This window comes from Notolepis coatsorum (genome assembly GCF_963971535.1).
Source record: "Notolepis coatsorum genome assembly, chromosome: 10".
NCBI lineage: Eukaryota > Metazoa > Chordata > Actinopteri > Aulopiformes > Paralepididae > Notolepis > Notolepis coatsorum.
The window spans coordinates 57,248,460-57,267,409 of NC_140174.1; the positions used below are offsets into that span (position 1 = coordinate 57,248,460).

Sequence of the window (18,950 nt, forward strand, 5' to 3'; positions counted from 1 at the left end):
GCGGCCAGAAGATGCAGAGCGTAGGGGTCTTGAGGGTGTGTAGTTAGAGACCATTGACCGGAGGTAGGCGGGAGCGGTTCCCTTTGCTGCACGGTATGCTAGGTCGAGGGCCTTGAAGCGGATACGTGCAGCAATGGGGAGCCAGTGCAGGTCCCTAAAAAGTGGGTTGACATGGGCCAACTTCGGTAGGTTTGAGATCAGGCGGGCTGCTGCGTTCTGAATGAGTTGAAGAGGCCAGCGAGCAGTGTGTTGCAGTAGTCGAGGCGGGAGATGACTGTTGATTGGACGTGGAGTTGGGTGGCTTCTTTTGTCAGGAAGGGGCGGATCCTTCTGACGTTGCTCAGGAGGAATCTGCAGGTTCTGGTTGTCGCTGCGATGTGAGCAGAGAAGTTCAGCTGGTCGTCGAGGACAACACCAAGGTTCTTGGCGGTCGGGGACGCGGTCACAGCTGCATTCTTGACTGTGATGGAAAGGTCGGTCAGGGGGGAGGATTTGGCCGGCAGGTGGAGCAATTCTGTTTTGCTTAGGTTCAGTTTAAGGTGGTTGGTCGTCATCCAGGCGGAGATGTCGGACAGACAGGCCGAGATCCGCTCAGAGACGTGGATATCTGAGGGAGGGAAGGAGAGGAAGAGTTGAGTATCATCGGCATAACAATGATACGAGAAGCCATGAGACGTGATAATGTTACCCAGTGATTTAGTGTAGAGGGAGAAGAGAAGGGGTCCTAGAACCGAGCCCTGGGGGACACCCGTCCGCAGGGGGCGGGTGGCCGACAGGGTCCCTCTCCATGACACTTGGTAGGAGCGGTCATTGAGGTATGATGTCAGCCATGTCAGCGCAGAGCCAGCCACTCCCATTCCTGCGAGGGCCGCGAGGAGGATCTGATGTTGACTGTGTCGAAGGCTGCAGATAGATCTAGGAGAATCAGGACAGAGGAGAGGCCTTTCGTTTTTGCTAAGTGAAGTGCCTCTGTGACCGCAATGAGGGCCGTTTCTGTGGAGTGGCCAGTCCGGAAACCAGACTGATTAGGGTCTAGGAGGTCATTCTCTAAGAGATAAGCAGTAAGTTGGTTGGATACAGCACGATCAAGTGTTTTAGAAAGGAAGGAGAGAAGAGAGACAGGACGATAGTTGCCTATGACGGTGGAGTTCAGGTTTTTTTTTTTATGAGGGGCGTGACTCTGGCTTTTTTTAGGGAGGTGGGGACCACCCCCGAGTTGAGTGAGGAGTTGATGGTTGCAGTTAGGAATGGGAGGATGTCCGGTGCTATGGTCTGGAGGAGTGGGGAGGGTAGCTGGTCCAGCTGGCATGTAGTCGGACGGTTCGACGTTACCAGTGTCAGGGTCTCGGCTTCTGTAATGGGAGAGAAAGATGACAGAGTGAAGGATGAGGTTCTCGATTCAGTGTCTGGAATGGGTGGGGGTAGGGAGAAGGAGCTGCGGATGTTCTCCACTTTTTCCTCAAAGAAGATCGCAAGAAGTCTTCGGCAGAGAAAGATGAGGGAGGAGGGGGTGGGGGGGGGAGTGAGGAGGGAGGACATGGTAGCATGCAGTTTGCGAAGATTCTTGGCAGAGGCCTCGATCCTGTGGTGAAAGAAAGAAGCTTTGGCATTAGTAATGATTATGGAGAATGTTAACAAGAGGTTGTGATATGTGTCGATGTCAGCAGTGAGGCGTGACTTTCTATACTTCCTCTCAGCCGCTCTCAGGACCTGTCTTTGTTCTCTCACTGCATCTGTCAGCCATGGACTGGGTGGGGAACAGCGGGCAGGTTTCTCAACGAGGGGACAGAGCTTGTCGAAGGTGGTTGCAAGGGCTGAGAGGAGGGTGGAGGTTGCCATCTCTGTGGGGAGAGCAGAGAAGGTGTCACTCAAAGGTTGAGCGGATAGTATGTCAGAGGAGAGGGTGGAGGGGGATAGGGAGTGCAGGTTGCGTCTAAGTGAGACGGTTTGAGTTGGGGTGAAGACCTTTCAGTTAAGCATGAGAGTTAGTGAGAAGGATATGAAGGAATGGTCAGATACATGTAGGGGAGTTACCGTGGTGTTAATGATGCTGGAGTTACGGGAAAATATGAGATCCAAGGAGTTGCCGGCTTTGTGGGTGGGAGGCATGGCAGTGGGAGTCAGGTCAAATGATGGTTTGATCCCCGATACCAACAGTGCCCCTGAGCAAAGGCATGTATAAGTCTACCAACCTTTGGTACTGGTTGAGGGTACTGAAAATTGGTTAAATACTGTGATACAACACAACGGGCAGTTGCTTGCAATATGTCATGCCATATAGAGAGAGGCTGGTTCACACAGGGAGAAAGTACGATTTTATAACTCAATATGGGCCGAAAATACTTGGAGGATTTCTTCTTTATGGTGATGTGAAAACCTGTCAAACCTGTCCCGACTCTCTCTGCACAGTGGAATGAGCAGCTAACTGATGCTCACTCTGCTGGTGTTCAACTCAGGATGAGTCATTCAGTTCAACTGCAACACTACTGAGAACAACAGAAACCTACGTGGCCATCTTTGGATATCTTTGCGTATCGACCCTCCCTAAAATGAATATGGGACTAGTACTATACGATACCGATACAATGTGATACAAATCTCAATTATGGCTACAGTAAGTAAAGTGCTTCGTCAAACACACCTCATACAGATGAAACTGTACAATTAAACAAACAGGAACCATATATATATTTTTTATAAATAGATAGAATGAAAATATTGTGGTCCCACAGATTGTTTTATACTCGAATGAATGTAATTCTAAAGTAGTTACTAGTTGTAAATCAGCAAATGTACCCTTATTTCCTGTCAGTTCACCCTGTCTGCTGTCACAGTCACATTTAGCATCTTTCCCAATTCATTGTCAATGGAGAAGCTCCACATTTGACATTTCTATAATATCACAGGTCTCAGTTGTCTTGTTTCTGGTTTATGGAGAGAGTTTGTTGGTTCATAAATATTGATTGAACTGCCCGTGACCACACAGGAATGAATAGGAATTCTTAAATTTGAGTTCTGTATCGTATAGCTCTCGCTCGGCGTCACTCTCTGCACTGTCCTCGCACACGTGCACGCGCACTGAATAAAGACCACAATGTACTTTTAATCCCAATATTTGTCTGACCACACCCCTATCAGCTTACCCATATAAGCAGGGGTGGGGCCACCCACTCGCCTCCTTCTCGCTTTCACCACAAGGAAGTGCCTCGGTAGATCCCCACTTGAAGTGATGTGATGGTAGGAGAAGAGTTGGAAAACAAGGATACGTTGACATCATATCTTTATTTTCTCTCTCACTATTTTTGAGAAAATACGGCGATATTGTCTTCGTACTGGAGTGTCTGGAAGATGATGATCATTCTAAAAATCCTCCACCGGTTTTCGTATTGGGAGTTCGCGCCGCTACATGCTTTTCCAACTGCAGTCCTTGCTGTGTGCTGGTTGCGGTAAAGACACAGCTGGGCTGTAGGACGCGTCGCTGTTGTGAGGAGCGGTGGGTTCCAGGTTTGGTGAGTTATGTTTGCTGGCAAGCTCCACTTGTCTGTTAGTGCTATGGGGGCTAGTTGACAATGTTTATGAAAACCGGCCCCAGACTAGGGTCCTTTGTTCAGCCTCCTAGGCGACAGAAGACCTTGGTCTGAAGCCCATTATAGTTTAACTAGTGGGCCACGACCATTAACACTGGTGATCCCTGTGTTTTCTGGACGAGTGGATGTCTCTCTGTCACCGTGTTAGGCCCCATCTTTCATATCCAAATGAGAGTATTCCCTCACGAGGAGATATGGGCATAGATGTTCATTAGCGGAAGATCTGTGTTCAAAGTCAGCTACACAGGCCAGTTGGGTATTGTGCTGGCTCCGTCGGGTGTTGGTAAAATCACCGTTGTAAAACTGTGTTGACATCTTGTTTCTCTTTTCTCTTAAAAAGTGAGGAGGGTTTCAGAACGGCGGCCTGTCTGGGTGAGTGTTATATCATTGTGTACAAGTTCAGGTGATAGCTGCTTAGCTTATGTGCTAGTGGTGGCCTACTGTTAGCCAGTCAGCTGTTAGCTGCGGCGCTAGCCTGCTGTGATCACTAGGTGGCCTACCTGGCTAGGCTAGGAAACGTTAGCTTGCTGCTGTCGCTGCTTGGCTTACGTGCTAGTGGTGGCCTACTGTTAGCCAGTCAGCTGTTAGCTGCGGCGCTAGCCTGCTGTGATCACTAGGTGGCCTACCTGGCTAGGCTATGAAACGTTAGCTTGCTGCTATCGGCCGAGGCCCAGCGCGGGGTGGCTCCGGCCCCTCGCGCGCCGCCGCGGTTCCCAACTCCCCTCTCCCTCATGGGGAGAGGCGGGGGGGGATTCGAAGCTCCCCTCTGGTCGCGTGCACCGTTCGCTCGGCGTCTCGTGGGCAGGGGCGGTAGCGACCGACGGTTGGAGCGGCCGTTAGCTTAATTCTACTCTGTTGAACGTGCTTCGATTATAACATGTTTTAAACACTCTTGACTACGACGTCATCTTTGACAGAGGATGTTCGTCGACCCTGCCCTGAGCCAAGACGGCAAGGACTGCGTCAACAAAGGGGACCGTAGCGACGGGTTGGAGCGGCGACGCTGGCCGGGTCGGCAACACAGAACGGCTGTGTTTACTACGGTGCCTTGAGACTGCACTTCGTTGATCTACGCTCCGGGTAGGCAAGGTTTGGCCAGACCTTATACACTTCTTCTGGCTTTCCCTTCTAAATGTTTTGTAAATAACGATGTTTTCCAAAACGAGTGTTGCTGCACTACATTTAGGATACGACGCGAGTTATGTGTGAATTGTCTTGTCACTGGTATTTAGCTTCTCCATGCAAATCGGGTTGTTGTTACAGATGTGAAAATGATCTGGTTTGTTGTGTTGAGAAACATCATGTGTGTTTATATGTACCGTGTACTCACAACTAAGGGGGTTAACTAACCTATAAAGCTATGCTTAGTGACAAATGAGTAAAGAATGATTCTTTTCTCAGCCTGTAATGACAATGAACAGTGTGTTCACATATTAACAGGTTTTCCTGTTTTAACTGGCCGTATTAAGGGTAAAGTAGGAGGATTGTGTTTCCCCCCGGTTCCCTGGGGACTTCTTCATCCTCCTTTCAGACATGTTGTTGCACTACATTGTGTCACTGTGTGGTAGGGATACGATGTAACCCTTAGCTTGATGGCTGAGGTTGTGCTAAAACTGCTGGAGAAACTTTATTTTCCTAAAAGAAAAAATTGTTTGGTCGCTTTCGTGTGTGCTTAGCAAGGCCTGTGGCCGATACTAATCGAGAATTATGTATTCTCTCATTATGAAAAAAGTGTTTTTGCCATTTTTTGTAGGTGATGATGGGTTGTGTGTGTCATGTGACCTACAACTGGGTTGGACTGGCCACAGAAGCACATGTGTAAGTTTGGTACCGGGGCTCTTGGAGAGCCCTCTCTATTCTGTGTTTTTTCCTTAGTAAAAATCAGATAGCAGGTTAGCTCATGCGCTGTGTGAAGCTGTCAGACGTTTCATAGAGCTGACTATGACTGTGTCATACTCTCTTTTTGTCATTACATCGTATCATGGGTGTGGGGTCGTAAAGGGGTGAACTGGTAACCTTTCCTCCCCCTTTTTTCTGTTGGTCAGGGGTAAACCCACCTGTCCTTCAAGGTTCCTGTCACGTTGCGGTTCGGCACGTTACAGGGTGAGGGGGGGGGGTGGGGGGGGGGAGGGAGTTTCCTGGTCCCACGGCCTGGAATATTGGGCGTGTGCACCGCAGAAATTCCCCCGCCATAGAGTACGTCACCGTGCGCGTCTCTGTTGGTAGGACTTCCGTGTGCTGTTCAGGTCCATGTGATGGATCTGTTTCAGGGGGGTGGTCAGGGCTCCTCCTCACCAAGCTCCTATTCGGGCCTTCTGTGAGTTGGGACTCCTCCTTCCATGTGAGGGAGCCTCCTTCAGAGTACAGAGCCTCCTCCTCAGATTGTCAAGGTGAGTGGACCCTCAAGAAGGAGTCCTACTCTATTGTGTATGTATTCGATTCAATTCGATTATTGAGTGTGTATGGGTTCAGTGCCTCCTCCCCGGAGAGCCCTAAAACCAATTTTTTACATGGCTCAAGGTGCAATATATTCTTTTCAATCTGTACAGCTCGCGTGGGAAGTCTCTCTGGGGATTCCCGTCTCCTTCCTATGGGAGGGTGGTGGGATGTAAAAATGTGAACAATTTTTACCCCCGGCTGTGTAGACTGGGATACATACTGTTGGTGCTTCCTGCTTTTCTATTAAAAAGAGTTGGAGTTAGGAAGTGTCACACCCCTCTTGTCATTCCCCTGGGCGCCTTGGGGATTCAATGACAGTGCTGAGTTACTGAGTTAGTGCTGTGTTCAGCTGTCCCCTCTGGCGCCTGTCTTGTCCGCAGTCTCCAGGCTAGGGTTAACAGCCTGTTGCCTGGTTTTTCCCCGGTGCGCTGCCTGCTTCCATTGGTTAACCTTTTTTGTGTGCTTACGGCCATGCTGACTGCCTGTTCTGCAGGGTCAGTGTGCCAGGCGGTGTACTGTTGGGGGGACTGGGCCCGCTCGGCTGAGGGGCCTTTGTCCGAATACGCTGGCGATGTGGGGGGCGGGGTCACTAAGTGCCCACCTGGTGGGGTCTTGATGCTGGCATCATGGACTTCTCCGGGCCCCCGTTCCAGGGGGTCCAGTCCCTTTGGTGGGTCTGGGTCTTCCTTCGCGCTCCGCTGCTACGGCCTTGCCACGGGGTTGGGTTTGCCCTTGACCCCGTGATTCTGGGGGCAGTAACGAGGTTGTTTCCTCCGTTCGTTCCCGGGTGGCATGCGGGTTGTGCGTGTGTGTAGTCGTGGGGTCAAGCCACGGTCTGCTCACCCTGTGCGTTGAGTTGCTTGAGTGCCTCTTCGCACGGTCGGGTCCGTCGCCCTCCCGTGAAGCCCCCAATAGGGGGGGTGCCCTCCATTAGGGTGGGTCGGGGGGGCTCGGCCCTCCCTGTTCTGATGGTTGTGGGGGGCTTTCAGCGGGGTGTATTTGTCGGCCGATGGCTCTCGCTCGGCCTCCCTTGTGCAGAGAGTGATGCCGAGCGAGAGTTATACGATACAGAACGTTAGGTTATGACTATAACCAAGTTCTGTTAGTATAGCGACGCTCGGCGTCCGACGCCGCTGCAGCCCTTGATCTCGCCTTGTGGTGAAAGCTTGGGAAGGAGGCGAGTGGGTGGCCCCACCCCTGCTTATATGGGTAAGCTGATAGGGGTGTGGTCAGACAAATATTGGGATTAAAGGTACATTGTGGTCTTTATTCAGTGCGCGTGCACGTGTGCGAGGACAGTGCAGAGAGTGACGCCGAGCGTCGCTATACTAACAGAACTTGGTTATAGTCATAACCTAACGTTTTCCCTTCCATCATGTCTATCCGTCTATGTCTGTTTTTAATAATCTTTCAACAAGGAGGATCCGTTGGTTGGACAGCACTGACGATGTGTCTGTCTCTGCCAGATTTATGTCCGTTTTGACAAACTTTGACGAACTTCAACCGACGGGCACCTCACCATCCGTTAGCTGCTGTTTCTGCAAAACCCACAATTACATTACCCTTAAGTAATGTCTTCCATTTGTTTTTTTTACCTCTGTTTTGTGATGGATCAATGTAACCGGGCCTTAAGATACAAAAATGCAGTCCATTGTTTAACACATTGTCTGCCACGCAGTATGCCCATCCTTATGCCCAGTCTGCCAGTGCTGTAACCCTATGGAGATGTTTACCTTCTTTGCAGGGCTATAACTTTTTAAATATTATAGCTATATCGACATTACTATGGCCCATTCAACATTGGGTATCTATCGTTCCGGATGTGGGAACGTTATATTTTTTCATTCATGCATTGTCGTGTTAGTACCGTCGAGAATGTTTTTAAGGTTTTCTGCAGTAATTCCTAAAACGCGAGTTATAGGCCCTGACGCATATGATAGATTATCGATTGGCGTTTCTTTCCTATACACGCTATATTAAAAAATTCAAATGTATATGATCGGGGCGGCTGATTGGCGCAGTGGGAAAGGCACTCGCCTCTAACGCAGGAGACGCTGGGTTCGAGCCCAGCTCTCGGCGTTGCTACCGGCTGGCCGGTCGTTCATACTAACACAATTGGCAAGTGTTAGAGGGTGGGAAAGCCGGTGGGTGGGGATTTGACATTGTGGACAGCGACTCCTACAGGTCGGTTTGGTGACACCGGTGCGACTGAAGCAGGAAGTGACGGGGGCAGCGTGAGCCTCCCACACGTTACTCCTCGCCACTGAGAGTTCGAGCTGCTGCGGTGAAAAGATGCGACAGGAGGGGACACGTGATGCAAGGCTTCTGTCCTCACTACAACCGACTAGTGGGGGGCATAGTCTAGCAACGTTCAAGACAGGGGAGGGAAGAATTGGATATACGAAATTGGGATGGGAGAAAAATAGAAAATGGGGAGAATTTGGAAGTGGATACAAAAAAAATTATATGATCGGTATACATTATGATTCATCATGCATGAAGGAAAGGGGGGGGTCGTTTATAATTCCTTGATCGTCAGTAGCCTCTTTTCTTACTATGGGTTGATACTAGTGCTGTCAATCGATTAAAATATTTAATCGCGATTAATCGCATGATTGTCCATAGTTAACTCACGATTAATCGCAAATTAATAAAAAAAAAATAATCTACCTTAAACTACCTTTTCAAGTTCCAAGTTTTAATACTCTTATCAACATGAGAGTCAACAAATGCTTGCTTTATGCAGCCATTTAACACAAAAGGATGACCCTCATGCATTGCAAATTTGCATCAAATTCAAAACAGAGTGATGCACAAAATAACTTAAAAGAAAATAATTATTTAAAACAATGAATAAAGTGTGCATGAAATAATAGGGAAAAGAAAACGTTAGGAACTTGTTACATTCACACACACACAAGGGCTGAGTAATCACACACCCCCCTCTCTCTCTCTCACACACACACTCTCCCAGATCTCTTTCTCTCTTTCCCCTTCCTCATCTCTCTCACCCCCCTCTCTCTCTCTCTATCACACACACACACACACACACACACACACACACACACACACACACACACACACACACACACACACACACACACACACACACACACACACACACACACACACACACACACACACACACACACACACACACACACACACACTTCAGAAACAAACATAGTATCAATGAGAGCATCAATAATACACCTGAGTGAAGCCTAGTAAAAAAAATATATAGTAAAAAATAGTGGCATTACTAGAATCGGGCGATAACGCGTTAATACCGCGTTAACTTTGTCAGCCTTAGTTGATACGTTGATCAGATGGATTGCCGTGAAATGAATAAACAATCGGGCTGAAAATAACGTTATATTCCTCTTACCGTTCGCAGATGAGACTGGAGGAAAAATATTCCAATTATTTGACGTCGATCTGCTAGATACATTTCCCATTTGTATGACGCAATAAACGCCGAAATCATATTGATTATTGCGTTTCGAAAGTGATCCCAATGCACTCAAGTGTGTATCAAGATCCACGCTACAAGATATTACTGCCGGAGGAATTTCCTCAATGCACCGAGCGCCACTTCCGGTTTGGCTTGGAGTGTAACTCGCCCGACATCCACCAGGCAGCGGTATTGAGGCGTTGTAATATCAGACAGGGTCCAACTGCAGCAGCGGAGGGAGGCTGGATGAATTATGAATGCCATGGCGAAAAAATTAAATATTGATACCAAAAACGAGTTAACTAGTTTCTGGCACACAACGCATGGCGGGCAATAACGAGTATACTCGTTTTTGGCGTCCAATGTGTTAACTGTACATGATCCTAAATGTTATGACTCATCATGCACGGATGAACGGGGGGAGGGGGTCGTTTATAATTCCGTGATCGTCAGTAAATGCTTTATGTAGTATGGGTGATATATTGATCAGAGAGGTTTGCATTAATAATAATAAACAATCACGCTGAAAGTAACGTTACTGTCATCTTACCGTTCGCCGATGAGACTGGAGGAAAAAGATCCCACTTATTTGACGTAGATCGACTAGATCCATTTCCGGTTTGTATGGCGAAATAAACGCCCAAATCATATTGATTATTGAGTTATGGCAGCGATCCATATACACGGATGTGTGTCTAGAGTCCCGCAACAATATGTGACTGCCGGACGCATTTCCCAGATGCACGGAGATCACCAGAGATCCATTTCTGGTTGTAACTCACCCGATCATCCACCAGGCGGCGGTATTGAAGCGTTGCACGGTTGTGCCGAGTCCCACTGTCTCAGCCGAGGCTGGGTGAGGAAATTAAATATGATCTCAATAACGTTGTACGCCGTGGAATGGCGGAATTCGCATGACCTTGAAACCCGTCGTAAGCCGTTTTTTGCGGTGGATGTGTTAAGGGCAAAGCAACAACAACTCTATTCACAGATTAATCTGTTTTTCTGTAAAATTTTAACAGGTATTTGATCAAATTCCTCGCCAAGCTTGATGAGTACCAGGATGCGAACAAGATGACCCCGGGAAACATCGCCATAGTCCTGGGCCCTAATCTCCTGTGGATGAATGACGAAGGGTAAGACTCCTCCACTGTCGTCTTTCAAGTTCAAGTTTCAAGTTTGTTTATTAATTATCACAATAAAATACACATACTTTACGGTGAAATGCTTTGTTCTGTATGAGCCCCTGAGAGTGTGCTTCATACAGTAAAAGAAAAAAGTAAATAAAATAAGTAAGTAAAGAGGAATATACAATATACATACAATATACAATATAAAGTACAACCTAGGTGCAATCTAAGTACAGTGAGTAAAAATGAGTAAACAGTGAGGTACAATGCAGAAAATGAGGTACAAAACGTTGAGGTAAGGTGCACATGCAAATGAGGTATGAATGTAGTGCAAATCTCTTTAATAATAGATAAATATAATGTAGTGTTAAAGTGTCTAAAGTGAGTGTTAAGGTGAGTGTTTGTTTAAAAGTGAGTGTGTGCATGTGGATGTGTGTGCAATGAGTGTAGATGGATTGGTTGATGGTGTTACATAGAGTCATTGAGCATCCTGATGGCCTGGGGATAGAAGCTCCCTCTGAGTCTCTCTGTACTGGCCACAAGACTCCGGTAGCGCTTGCCTGACCGCAGCAGTTCAAAGAGGCAGTTGTTTGGGTGATTAGAGTCTTTCCTGCGCTCTCAATTCAACTGACCTATCTCAAGCCTCACCCTCTTTTCTTGATCCTCCAATCACAACCAGACAAACTAAGAAAAGAGGGCCGGGCTTGAGATAGATCGACAGGATAAACTGAAGCTCAATGTGACGCTTTAGGACGTTCCACCCGGTAGGCACCCTTTAACCCTTTGGCGAGTGAGATCTTTTCAAACGTTGCCTCCGAATTCCATTTCCATTATGTAGCCTTTGTGATCTCGTCATCATTAGAACGTTCAGTTCTCAAAAGTCCTAATCGCGACTGGTTTGATTGTGTACCTTGAAAGGGTTAAATTAGAATGAAGATATTCACCCACAGTTGGGGTGTTCAGACCATCCGTTTTCTATTTGAAACACGTGAGTTTGAATCATCTCTTTTATAGTTTTGTTTTCCAAGTGTGGCTGAAAGCTGGAGGGTCCGCTTGTCACTGATCCCTCCCCCACACACACAAATTAACCAGAGACAGTTGCTATTAGACATGGATGATGATGACTAAGCAAACTAGGAAGGATGAAGGAGACGATCTTAATCTCATGTAAATCTTTAAAACTTTTTCTTTTAACGTTCCTTAACTTTTAATTAGTATTTTAATGGCCTGCTTTTCGTAAGAAGATAGTTTAAGTTTTCACATTTTAACGGTTCTTTAATGTTGTGAAAATGTATTAGCACCATCTCATTTTAATTCTCCAGCCAGCCAATTTTACTCTCACTGTCACATTGCAATGTCTCCCCCCTCATTCTCTCTCCGTTCATTCTCTATCTCCCCTCTCTCTCTCCTCTCTCTCTCTCTCTCTCTCTCTCTCTCTCTCTCTCTCTCTCTCTCTCTCTCTCTCTCTCTCTCTCTCTCTCTCTCTCTCTCTCTCTCTCTCGCCCCTCGCTGCAGAAACATTACGGAGATGATGACAACGGTCTCCCTGCAGATAGTAGGCATCATTGAACCCATCATCCAGCATGCCGACTGGTTCTTTCCTGGAGGTGAGAACAGGGGCGTAGTGTACATCCAGAGGGTGCCCCAACTGTGATATGGGTGCCCATGATGATAGGGGGCCCCCAAAAAAAGTCAATACTAGGGCTCTCCCCTCTTAGTGGATTAATTGGTCGGCTTGGTCTTAGTCAACCAAGTTAATCGATTAGTTATGCTTATGAGTTATATCAATTAGTCGACAAAATCAAATGACTCTTGATACTCTTGTTCAATTACTCTGACATGTAGTCGGCTGAGTGGTGCAGTGGGCAAGGCGCTCGCCACTAACGCAGGAGATGCTGGTATCAAGCCCAGCTCTCTGCGTTGCTACCGGCTTGACCAGTCGTCATACTAACACAATTGGCAGTGTTAGAGGGTGGGAAAGCCGGTGGGTGGGGATTGGACGTTGTGGACAGCGACTCCTACAGGTCGGTTTGTGCGCCTGTACAGCAGAATCAGGAAGTATCGGGGGCAGCGTGAGCCTCCCACGCGTTACTCCTCGCCACTGAGAGATTGCGCTGTTCAGGTGAAAAGATGCGACAGCTGCCTCCTCGTGTACCGGAGGGGACACGTGATGCAAGGCTTGGTCCTCACTGCAGCCGACCTGTGGGAGGCATAGTCTAGCAACGTTCAAGACAGGGGACGGGAGAATTGGCGAGGCGAAATTGGGATGGTAGAAAAAATAGAAAAATAAGGAGAAAAAAAGTGGATCACTTAAAAAGATTTATTGACAGGAAAATATTATAACGTCAAATTGATACATTTTACGTTTTGGTTGGTTAGCTAGCATGCTAACATTGCTAATGCTAACTGATAAGATAAGATAAGATAAGTTAAGATATTGCTTTATTGATACCCTTCAGGTGTCATAGCAGCACAGGGGAGGGGAGGAGTACAGGTATGAGCAGGGTAATGGAAAGGCAGTATTATAGGTAATACAAAAATGTTATATGAATATATATAATATATATGAATAGCAATAAACAGAAAGGTGCAGATGAGGGTCTGTATACCCTATCAGTCATAGTACACACTGTGCTAGAGTCTGACAAGGGTCAGACATGTCTAACTGTTCTCAAGTTCTGCTACCGTTAGTTCTGCAGCTGCTGGCAGCAGTCCATGCGCCTGGAAGGGCAAATGTGACAAATTGTGAAGAACAGTAACCCAACTAAAACTAGTGAAGACCAGTAACCCAACTAAAACTAGTGAAGAACAGTAACCCAACTAAAACTAGTGAAGAACAGTAACCCAACTAAAACTAGTGAAGAACAGTAACCCAACTAAAACTCTAAAGTATCCCTTCAAGGCTCTTTCTATTCTCAAGTGTCCTCACATCACCCCCACTTCACTCAGCAAGGGAGTGTGAATGAAAATGCTGAGCCACTCTTTGCCAATAATAAAAAGGACATACTTTGAAGCCATCATGTTTCAAGTGTGGAAAAAGAAAGTACTTGAAAACAAACTGTCTAATTAGGGGGGTTTTCGATACCAGTGCCAATACCGATACCTGGGATTAGATACCGATACCAAAACCATGCTTTTTTCAATACCTTACTTTGGTGTGCTATGCTGTGCCTGAGCCAACCGGAGGCTTTATCACATATTTTTTATTTTTTATCCACTTTTTCTCCCATTTTCAATTTTTCTCCCATCCCCAATTTCGTATCGTCCAATTCAACCCTCCCCTGTCTCGAACGCTGTTTCTTGCCTCCCACAAGCCGGCTGCAATGTGGACGAAGCCATACATAGCACGAGTCCCGTCCGATACTCGAGGTAGCAGCCGTCGCATCTTTTCACCTGCGCGCCATGATCTTTCAGCGTCAGGGGTCTGCGCTTTGGAGGGGCGCCGCCCCCATCGCTTCTTGATTCTACTGCGCAGGCGCACCAACCGACCTGTAGGAGTCGCTGTCCACAACGTCCGATCCCTACCCCTCAGTTTTCCCTCCCCCTAATACTGCCAATTGTATTAGTACGGACGACCAGCCAAACTGAAAATAATGTGGAGAGCTGGGCTCGAACCCAGCGTCTCCAGCATTGGTGGTGAGTGCCTTGCCCACTGCACCACCTAGCCGCCCTACTTTATCACATTTTTTATGATTTTGGATTGTGGTTGAAAGGAAGAAATGTTATATCTTTGAACAAACATGGCTATTGGCTCACTGACACTGATTAACTACTCGGGTATTGAATTTAGAATTTTTTACACAGAATATTTCGATACTCAATAGTATTGATGTGATTCGATCGATACCATGAAAGTATGAAATGTCGATACCCAGCCCTATGTCTAATTGTGGTGGAAAACTTTCATGAGAAAGTGTTACTGACAAAAAGCATATGAAGTTTCTGCTGACTTTTTATGAGGGAAAGTCGGAGCCTAGACACAGAGACAGTGACTGGTGGTCCCCCGAAGCCATGCATAGAAAACATTCTATGTTTTATATCGATGCCTGAAGCAATCTGAATACAGTCATTCACAAATGAGATGTACTAAACCTGTGAAGTGCAACGAGATTAAAGCCTTTTTCACAAGGCATAATTCCACCGTCTTATAGAAGTTAATCAGTGTCCCCTGTGTGCAATGGTGGAAAGTAACTTTATTTTGGTACTGTTTACTGTACTTAAGTAACATTTTGAGGTACTTGTACTTTGTGTTTTAATTTTAGGGAACTTTGTACTTTACTCCAAAGCCATCAGTTACTAGTGACCATGCTGGCCACCTTCATTTCACTATATGTCTTGTGTATGTATGTGACGATTAAACCTCTTGAATCTTGTATCTACTTTGAAGAAAAAGATTTTGCATAGAAAACATGGCAAAGATGTATAAAGATAATGGGCCGCATTCACCAATACTTTCTTAACTCTCTCTTACATTTTTTCTTAACTGTCTGTTAAGAGAAAAATAAGAAAAGCCACCGCCGCATTCATCAACCCGTTCTTAACGTCCAAATCTTACCCAGGTGTGTTGAATGATGAATCCCACTCATTCTTTTTTTTTGTTTATTTTTTTCCACTTTCTTCTCCCCATTTTCTATTTTTCTCCCATCCCAATTTCGTATATCCAATTCTTCCCTCCCCTGTCTTGATCGTTGCTAGACTATGCCTCCCACAGGTCGGTTGTAGTGAGGACAGAAGCCTTGCATCACGTGTCCCCTCCGGTACACGAGGAGGCAGCCTGTCGCATGTTTTCGCCGCAGCAGCTAGAACTCTCAGTGGCGAGGAGTAACGCGTGGGAGGCTCACGCTGCCCCCGTCACTTCCTGCTTCCGTCGCACCGGCGTCACCAAACCGACCTGTAGGAGTCGCTGTCCACAATGTCAAATCCCCACCCACCGGCTTTCCCACCCTCTAACACTTGCCAATAGACCTATCTCAAACCCTGCCCCTTTTCTTGATCCTCCAATCACAGCTGTCGCTTACCTCGGACTTCCTCGTACAAACTTTGTTTGTACGAGGAAGTCAGAGGTAAGCGACAGCTGTGATTGGAGGATCAAGAAAAGAGGGCAGGGTTTTGAGACAGGTCCATTGTGTTAGTACGACCGGCCAGCCGGTAGCAACGCCGAGAGCTGGGCTCGAACCCAGAGTCTCCTGCGTTAGAGGCGAGCGCCTTGCCCACTGCGCCGCCCAATCAGCCGCCCAATCCCACTCATTCTTAAACTGAAATGCACATTCTCATTCAATACATTTGCATACAGACACACCCGCCAGCTCTTTATAAGGCGAATGAGGCGTGTGCAAAATGGCGAGGGCAGTGTACAAAACAGCAGAGGTTTGGCATTGCATCTGCACCATGCTGATCCATTCAACAGGAAACAATTTACGACTGATCTCAAAATGAGATTAGATTCAAATGTATTGTTATTATACAGCACAAGTACAATACACCATCCAACCAGAGTGGATAAATACATGCTCCATAAATAAATAAAAAATATTAATTAATTAAAAAACGGCTTAGTGAGGCAGCCTCAGTGCACGACCACGCACACATACACACACACACACACACACACACACACACACACACACACACACACACACACACACACACACACACACACGCACGCACACACACACACACACACACACACACACACACACACACACACACACACACACACACACGTACTGTATACGTGCAAAATTTATCGTTCCAGCAAAGTAGGCTTTGTCAATACTGAACGACTGCACGCTTGTCAAGAGCCAATCGCGCAGTAGGTGTTGGGAAATACCTGACCTGTCACCTATCTCTCTCTGAAAGGTCCCTGTGGCTAAAACCCTGAGGTCTCTAAATAATGCGTTCTATGTGTACGGCCTGGGCGGCCAGAGCATCTAACTGTTCTAACAGCAATATATAATCAATTTCAGAAGCAGAACGCACGCAATAAGTTCTGGGTTTTTAGAGTCCTATTTGGGGGCAATTGACCAATGGTAGGCTTTTTTTTCTTTTTCTCATCTGGGTAAGAGTTGCTTATCTGGGTAAGAGTGCTCTCGACCACTCTTAAAATTTGGTCTTGCCTAAGAGAAAAGCTAAAATAAGAAAACATTGCTGAATCCCAGGTAAGAACAAAATAAGAAAAAATGCTAGTTAAGAACAAAATAAGAGGAAATTTGTTCTTATATCGCTTTGTGAATGAGGCCCAATGTTTTTTCCAAATCTGAAGCCTGCCAACTTCAAGAGGATGTAATCAGAGCAGCATAACTGGACCACACACCACTTTAACATAACCTTTAGAGGTTAATGGTTTGAATTCTCCCAAGCACTGGAATACACAAACATCACATAGAATGCATACTTTTAATTTAGAATAGATAAAAGTTTTACTTTTTACCATAGATAGTACTATTTTATCTGGGTATTTATTTTTAATTTTCTTTTACAACACTTAGACAATACTTACAATTATCTGGGTATTTCTAATAAAGTAAAGGAGCTGTGTACTTCTCCCACCACCGCCTGTGTGTACCACATCACTATAGTCTTTGTGCAGTAAGGATCGGGCGACTAAACCTCCTGGTGTCTCTCCGTTTCACCTCGGTCAGATATGGAGTTCAATGTCACAGGGAACTACGGCAGTCCGGTGCACACCAACCACAACGCCAACTACAGCTCCATGCCGTCGCCGGACATGGAGCAGATGGAGCGCAAGCAGAGCGACCAGAGCCGCCGGCCGCTGAGCGTCGCCACCGACAACATGATGCTGGAGTTCTACAAGAAGGATGGGTAAGACCTCTCAACAGCCCCGCTCGGGGTGGACGCGCGCCACAAGGTTTTCCGCCACATTCGCCAACCGGTTTGCCGCCGCAGAGAGCGGGAGGATGAAGTTGAATGATGTGATGGTGGATTGTCACTTGAGAGGAAGCACTGTAACATTCTCTCTCCAGGCACTTGGTATTTAATGGTTTCAAGACATCTTCTGGTGTTTGTCCACATTGTCCCTTTTCATTTAAACCCCTCTCATTGACTCACACTCATGTCACGTCAACCTGTCTCTGAAATCAACAATAATGTCTGCTTGTTGACACCCCCCCCTGTCTCCATAGTGTACTTATTAACCCCCTCAGCATGAATCCTAACAAGACTGAAGACTGCTTAATAAAAGTGTATACGGACAGTTTTAGCTTGTATAAGCACAGGCTTGTGCCTGACAAGGATGACAGAAAAGAGACACAACACGTAGCTGACCACTTTTGACAGGGTCATGTCTGTGATGCGTGTGTGTGTGTGTGTGGGGGGGGGGTCATGACAGTCTCATGTGAAGTGAAGTCAAAGAGCAGTTCAGAGTAACAGATGGACCTGGAGGATTATATCACATCCCTCGTTATTTACCTGCCTCTAAGCTTTATGGGTAGGAAGTGAGTGGGATGAAAGAGAGAGTTAGAGAGACAGACAGTATGACAGAGATAGAGAAAGGAACAGAGAGGTGGAGTTTAGTGTCTGGAACTAGCAATACTGTGGCTGTGGAGGATTAGTTTCAAGTCAATCAAACCTCTCTCTCTCACACACACACACACACATACACACACACACACACACACACACACACACACACACACACACACATACACACACACACACACACACACACACTCTCACACTATCCCTCTCTCCCCCCCTCTCTTTCTCTCTCTCTATCTCTCTCTCCCTCTCTCTCCTTCTCTTTAATACAGCCATGGTCTTATCGGGGCGCTGCTCAGCAGAGCAGGCAGGCTGAGCCCCTTTAGCCCAGGGACCACATAAGCCCAGCTAATTAAACCTGGCTGAGGCTGTGTAAGGACCGATCAATAGAGCACCGGCTTTCATTAGAAACACACACCACTCCAGAACCAGCAGACAGATCAGAGAGACTGAGATACTGAGACGGAGAGAGGAGCTACATGCCTTTTCTCACTGGATTTTATACTGTATAATTAGATATACACCTAATTCTAAGTCTCTCTCTCTCTCTCTCTCTCTCTCTCTCTCTCTCTCTCTCTCTCTCTCTCTCTCTCTCTCTCTCTCTCTCTCTCTCTCTCTCTTTATGTTAAAGTGGGGCATGATGTGAAATGACCCTCTTGCAGGGGTTTTGGGTCTCTGCCTCGCCCTCTCTCTTTCTCACTCTCTGTAACTCTGTGATGGATGTGTGTTGTAGTCATGCCAAATTCCCTGTGTGATGCATGCAAGTAAAATTATGTCACCACCAAGCTGCAAGTTACAGTGCGTATTAACGAACAATTAGCTGCAAGTAACTTCCTTAGGCTT

At 46.7% G+C, this 18,950-nt stretch overlaps 1 protein-coding gene across 1 annotated transcript in view; it reads left to right on the top strand.

Annotated features, from left to right (window-relative positions):
- The window catches only part of LOC311236253 (rho GTPase-activating protein 44-like), a gene marked incomplete at its 3' end in the record, with an annotated part of 199,922 nt that extends 182,486 nt beyond the window's left edge, over window positions 1-17,436 (top strand). The window contains exons 14-16 of the mRNA XM_084323912.1: window positions 10,503-10,616; window positions 12,126-12,217; window positions 17,252-17,436. Of these exons, the coding sequence (XP_084180038.1) occupies window positions 10,503-10,616; window positions 12,126-12,217; window positions 17,252-17,436 (391 nt within the window). The remainder of the gene's footprint in view (window positions 1-10,502; window positions 10,617-12,125; window positions 12,218-17,251) is intronic.
- Between the last annotated feature and the right edge of the window lie 1,514 nt (window positions 17,437-18,950).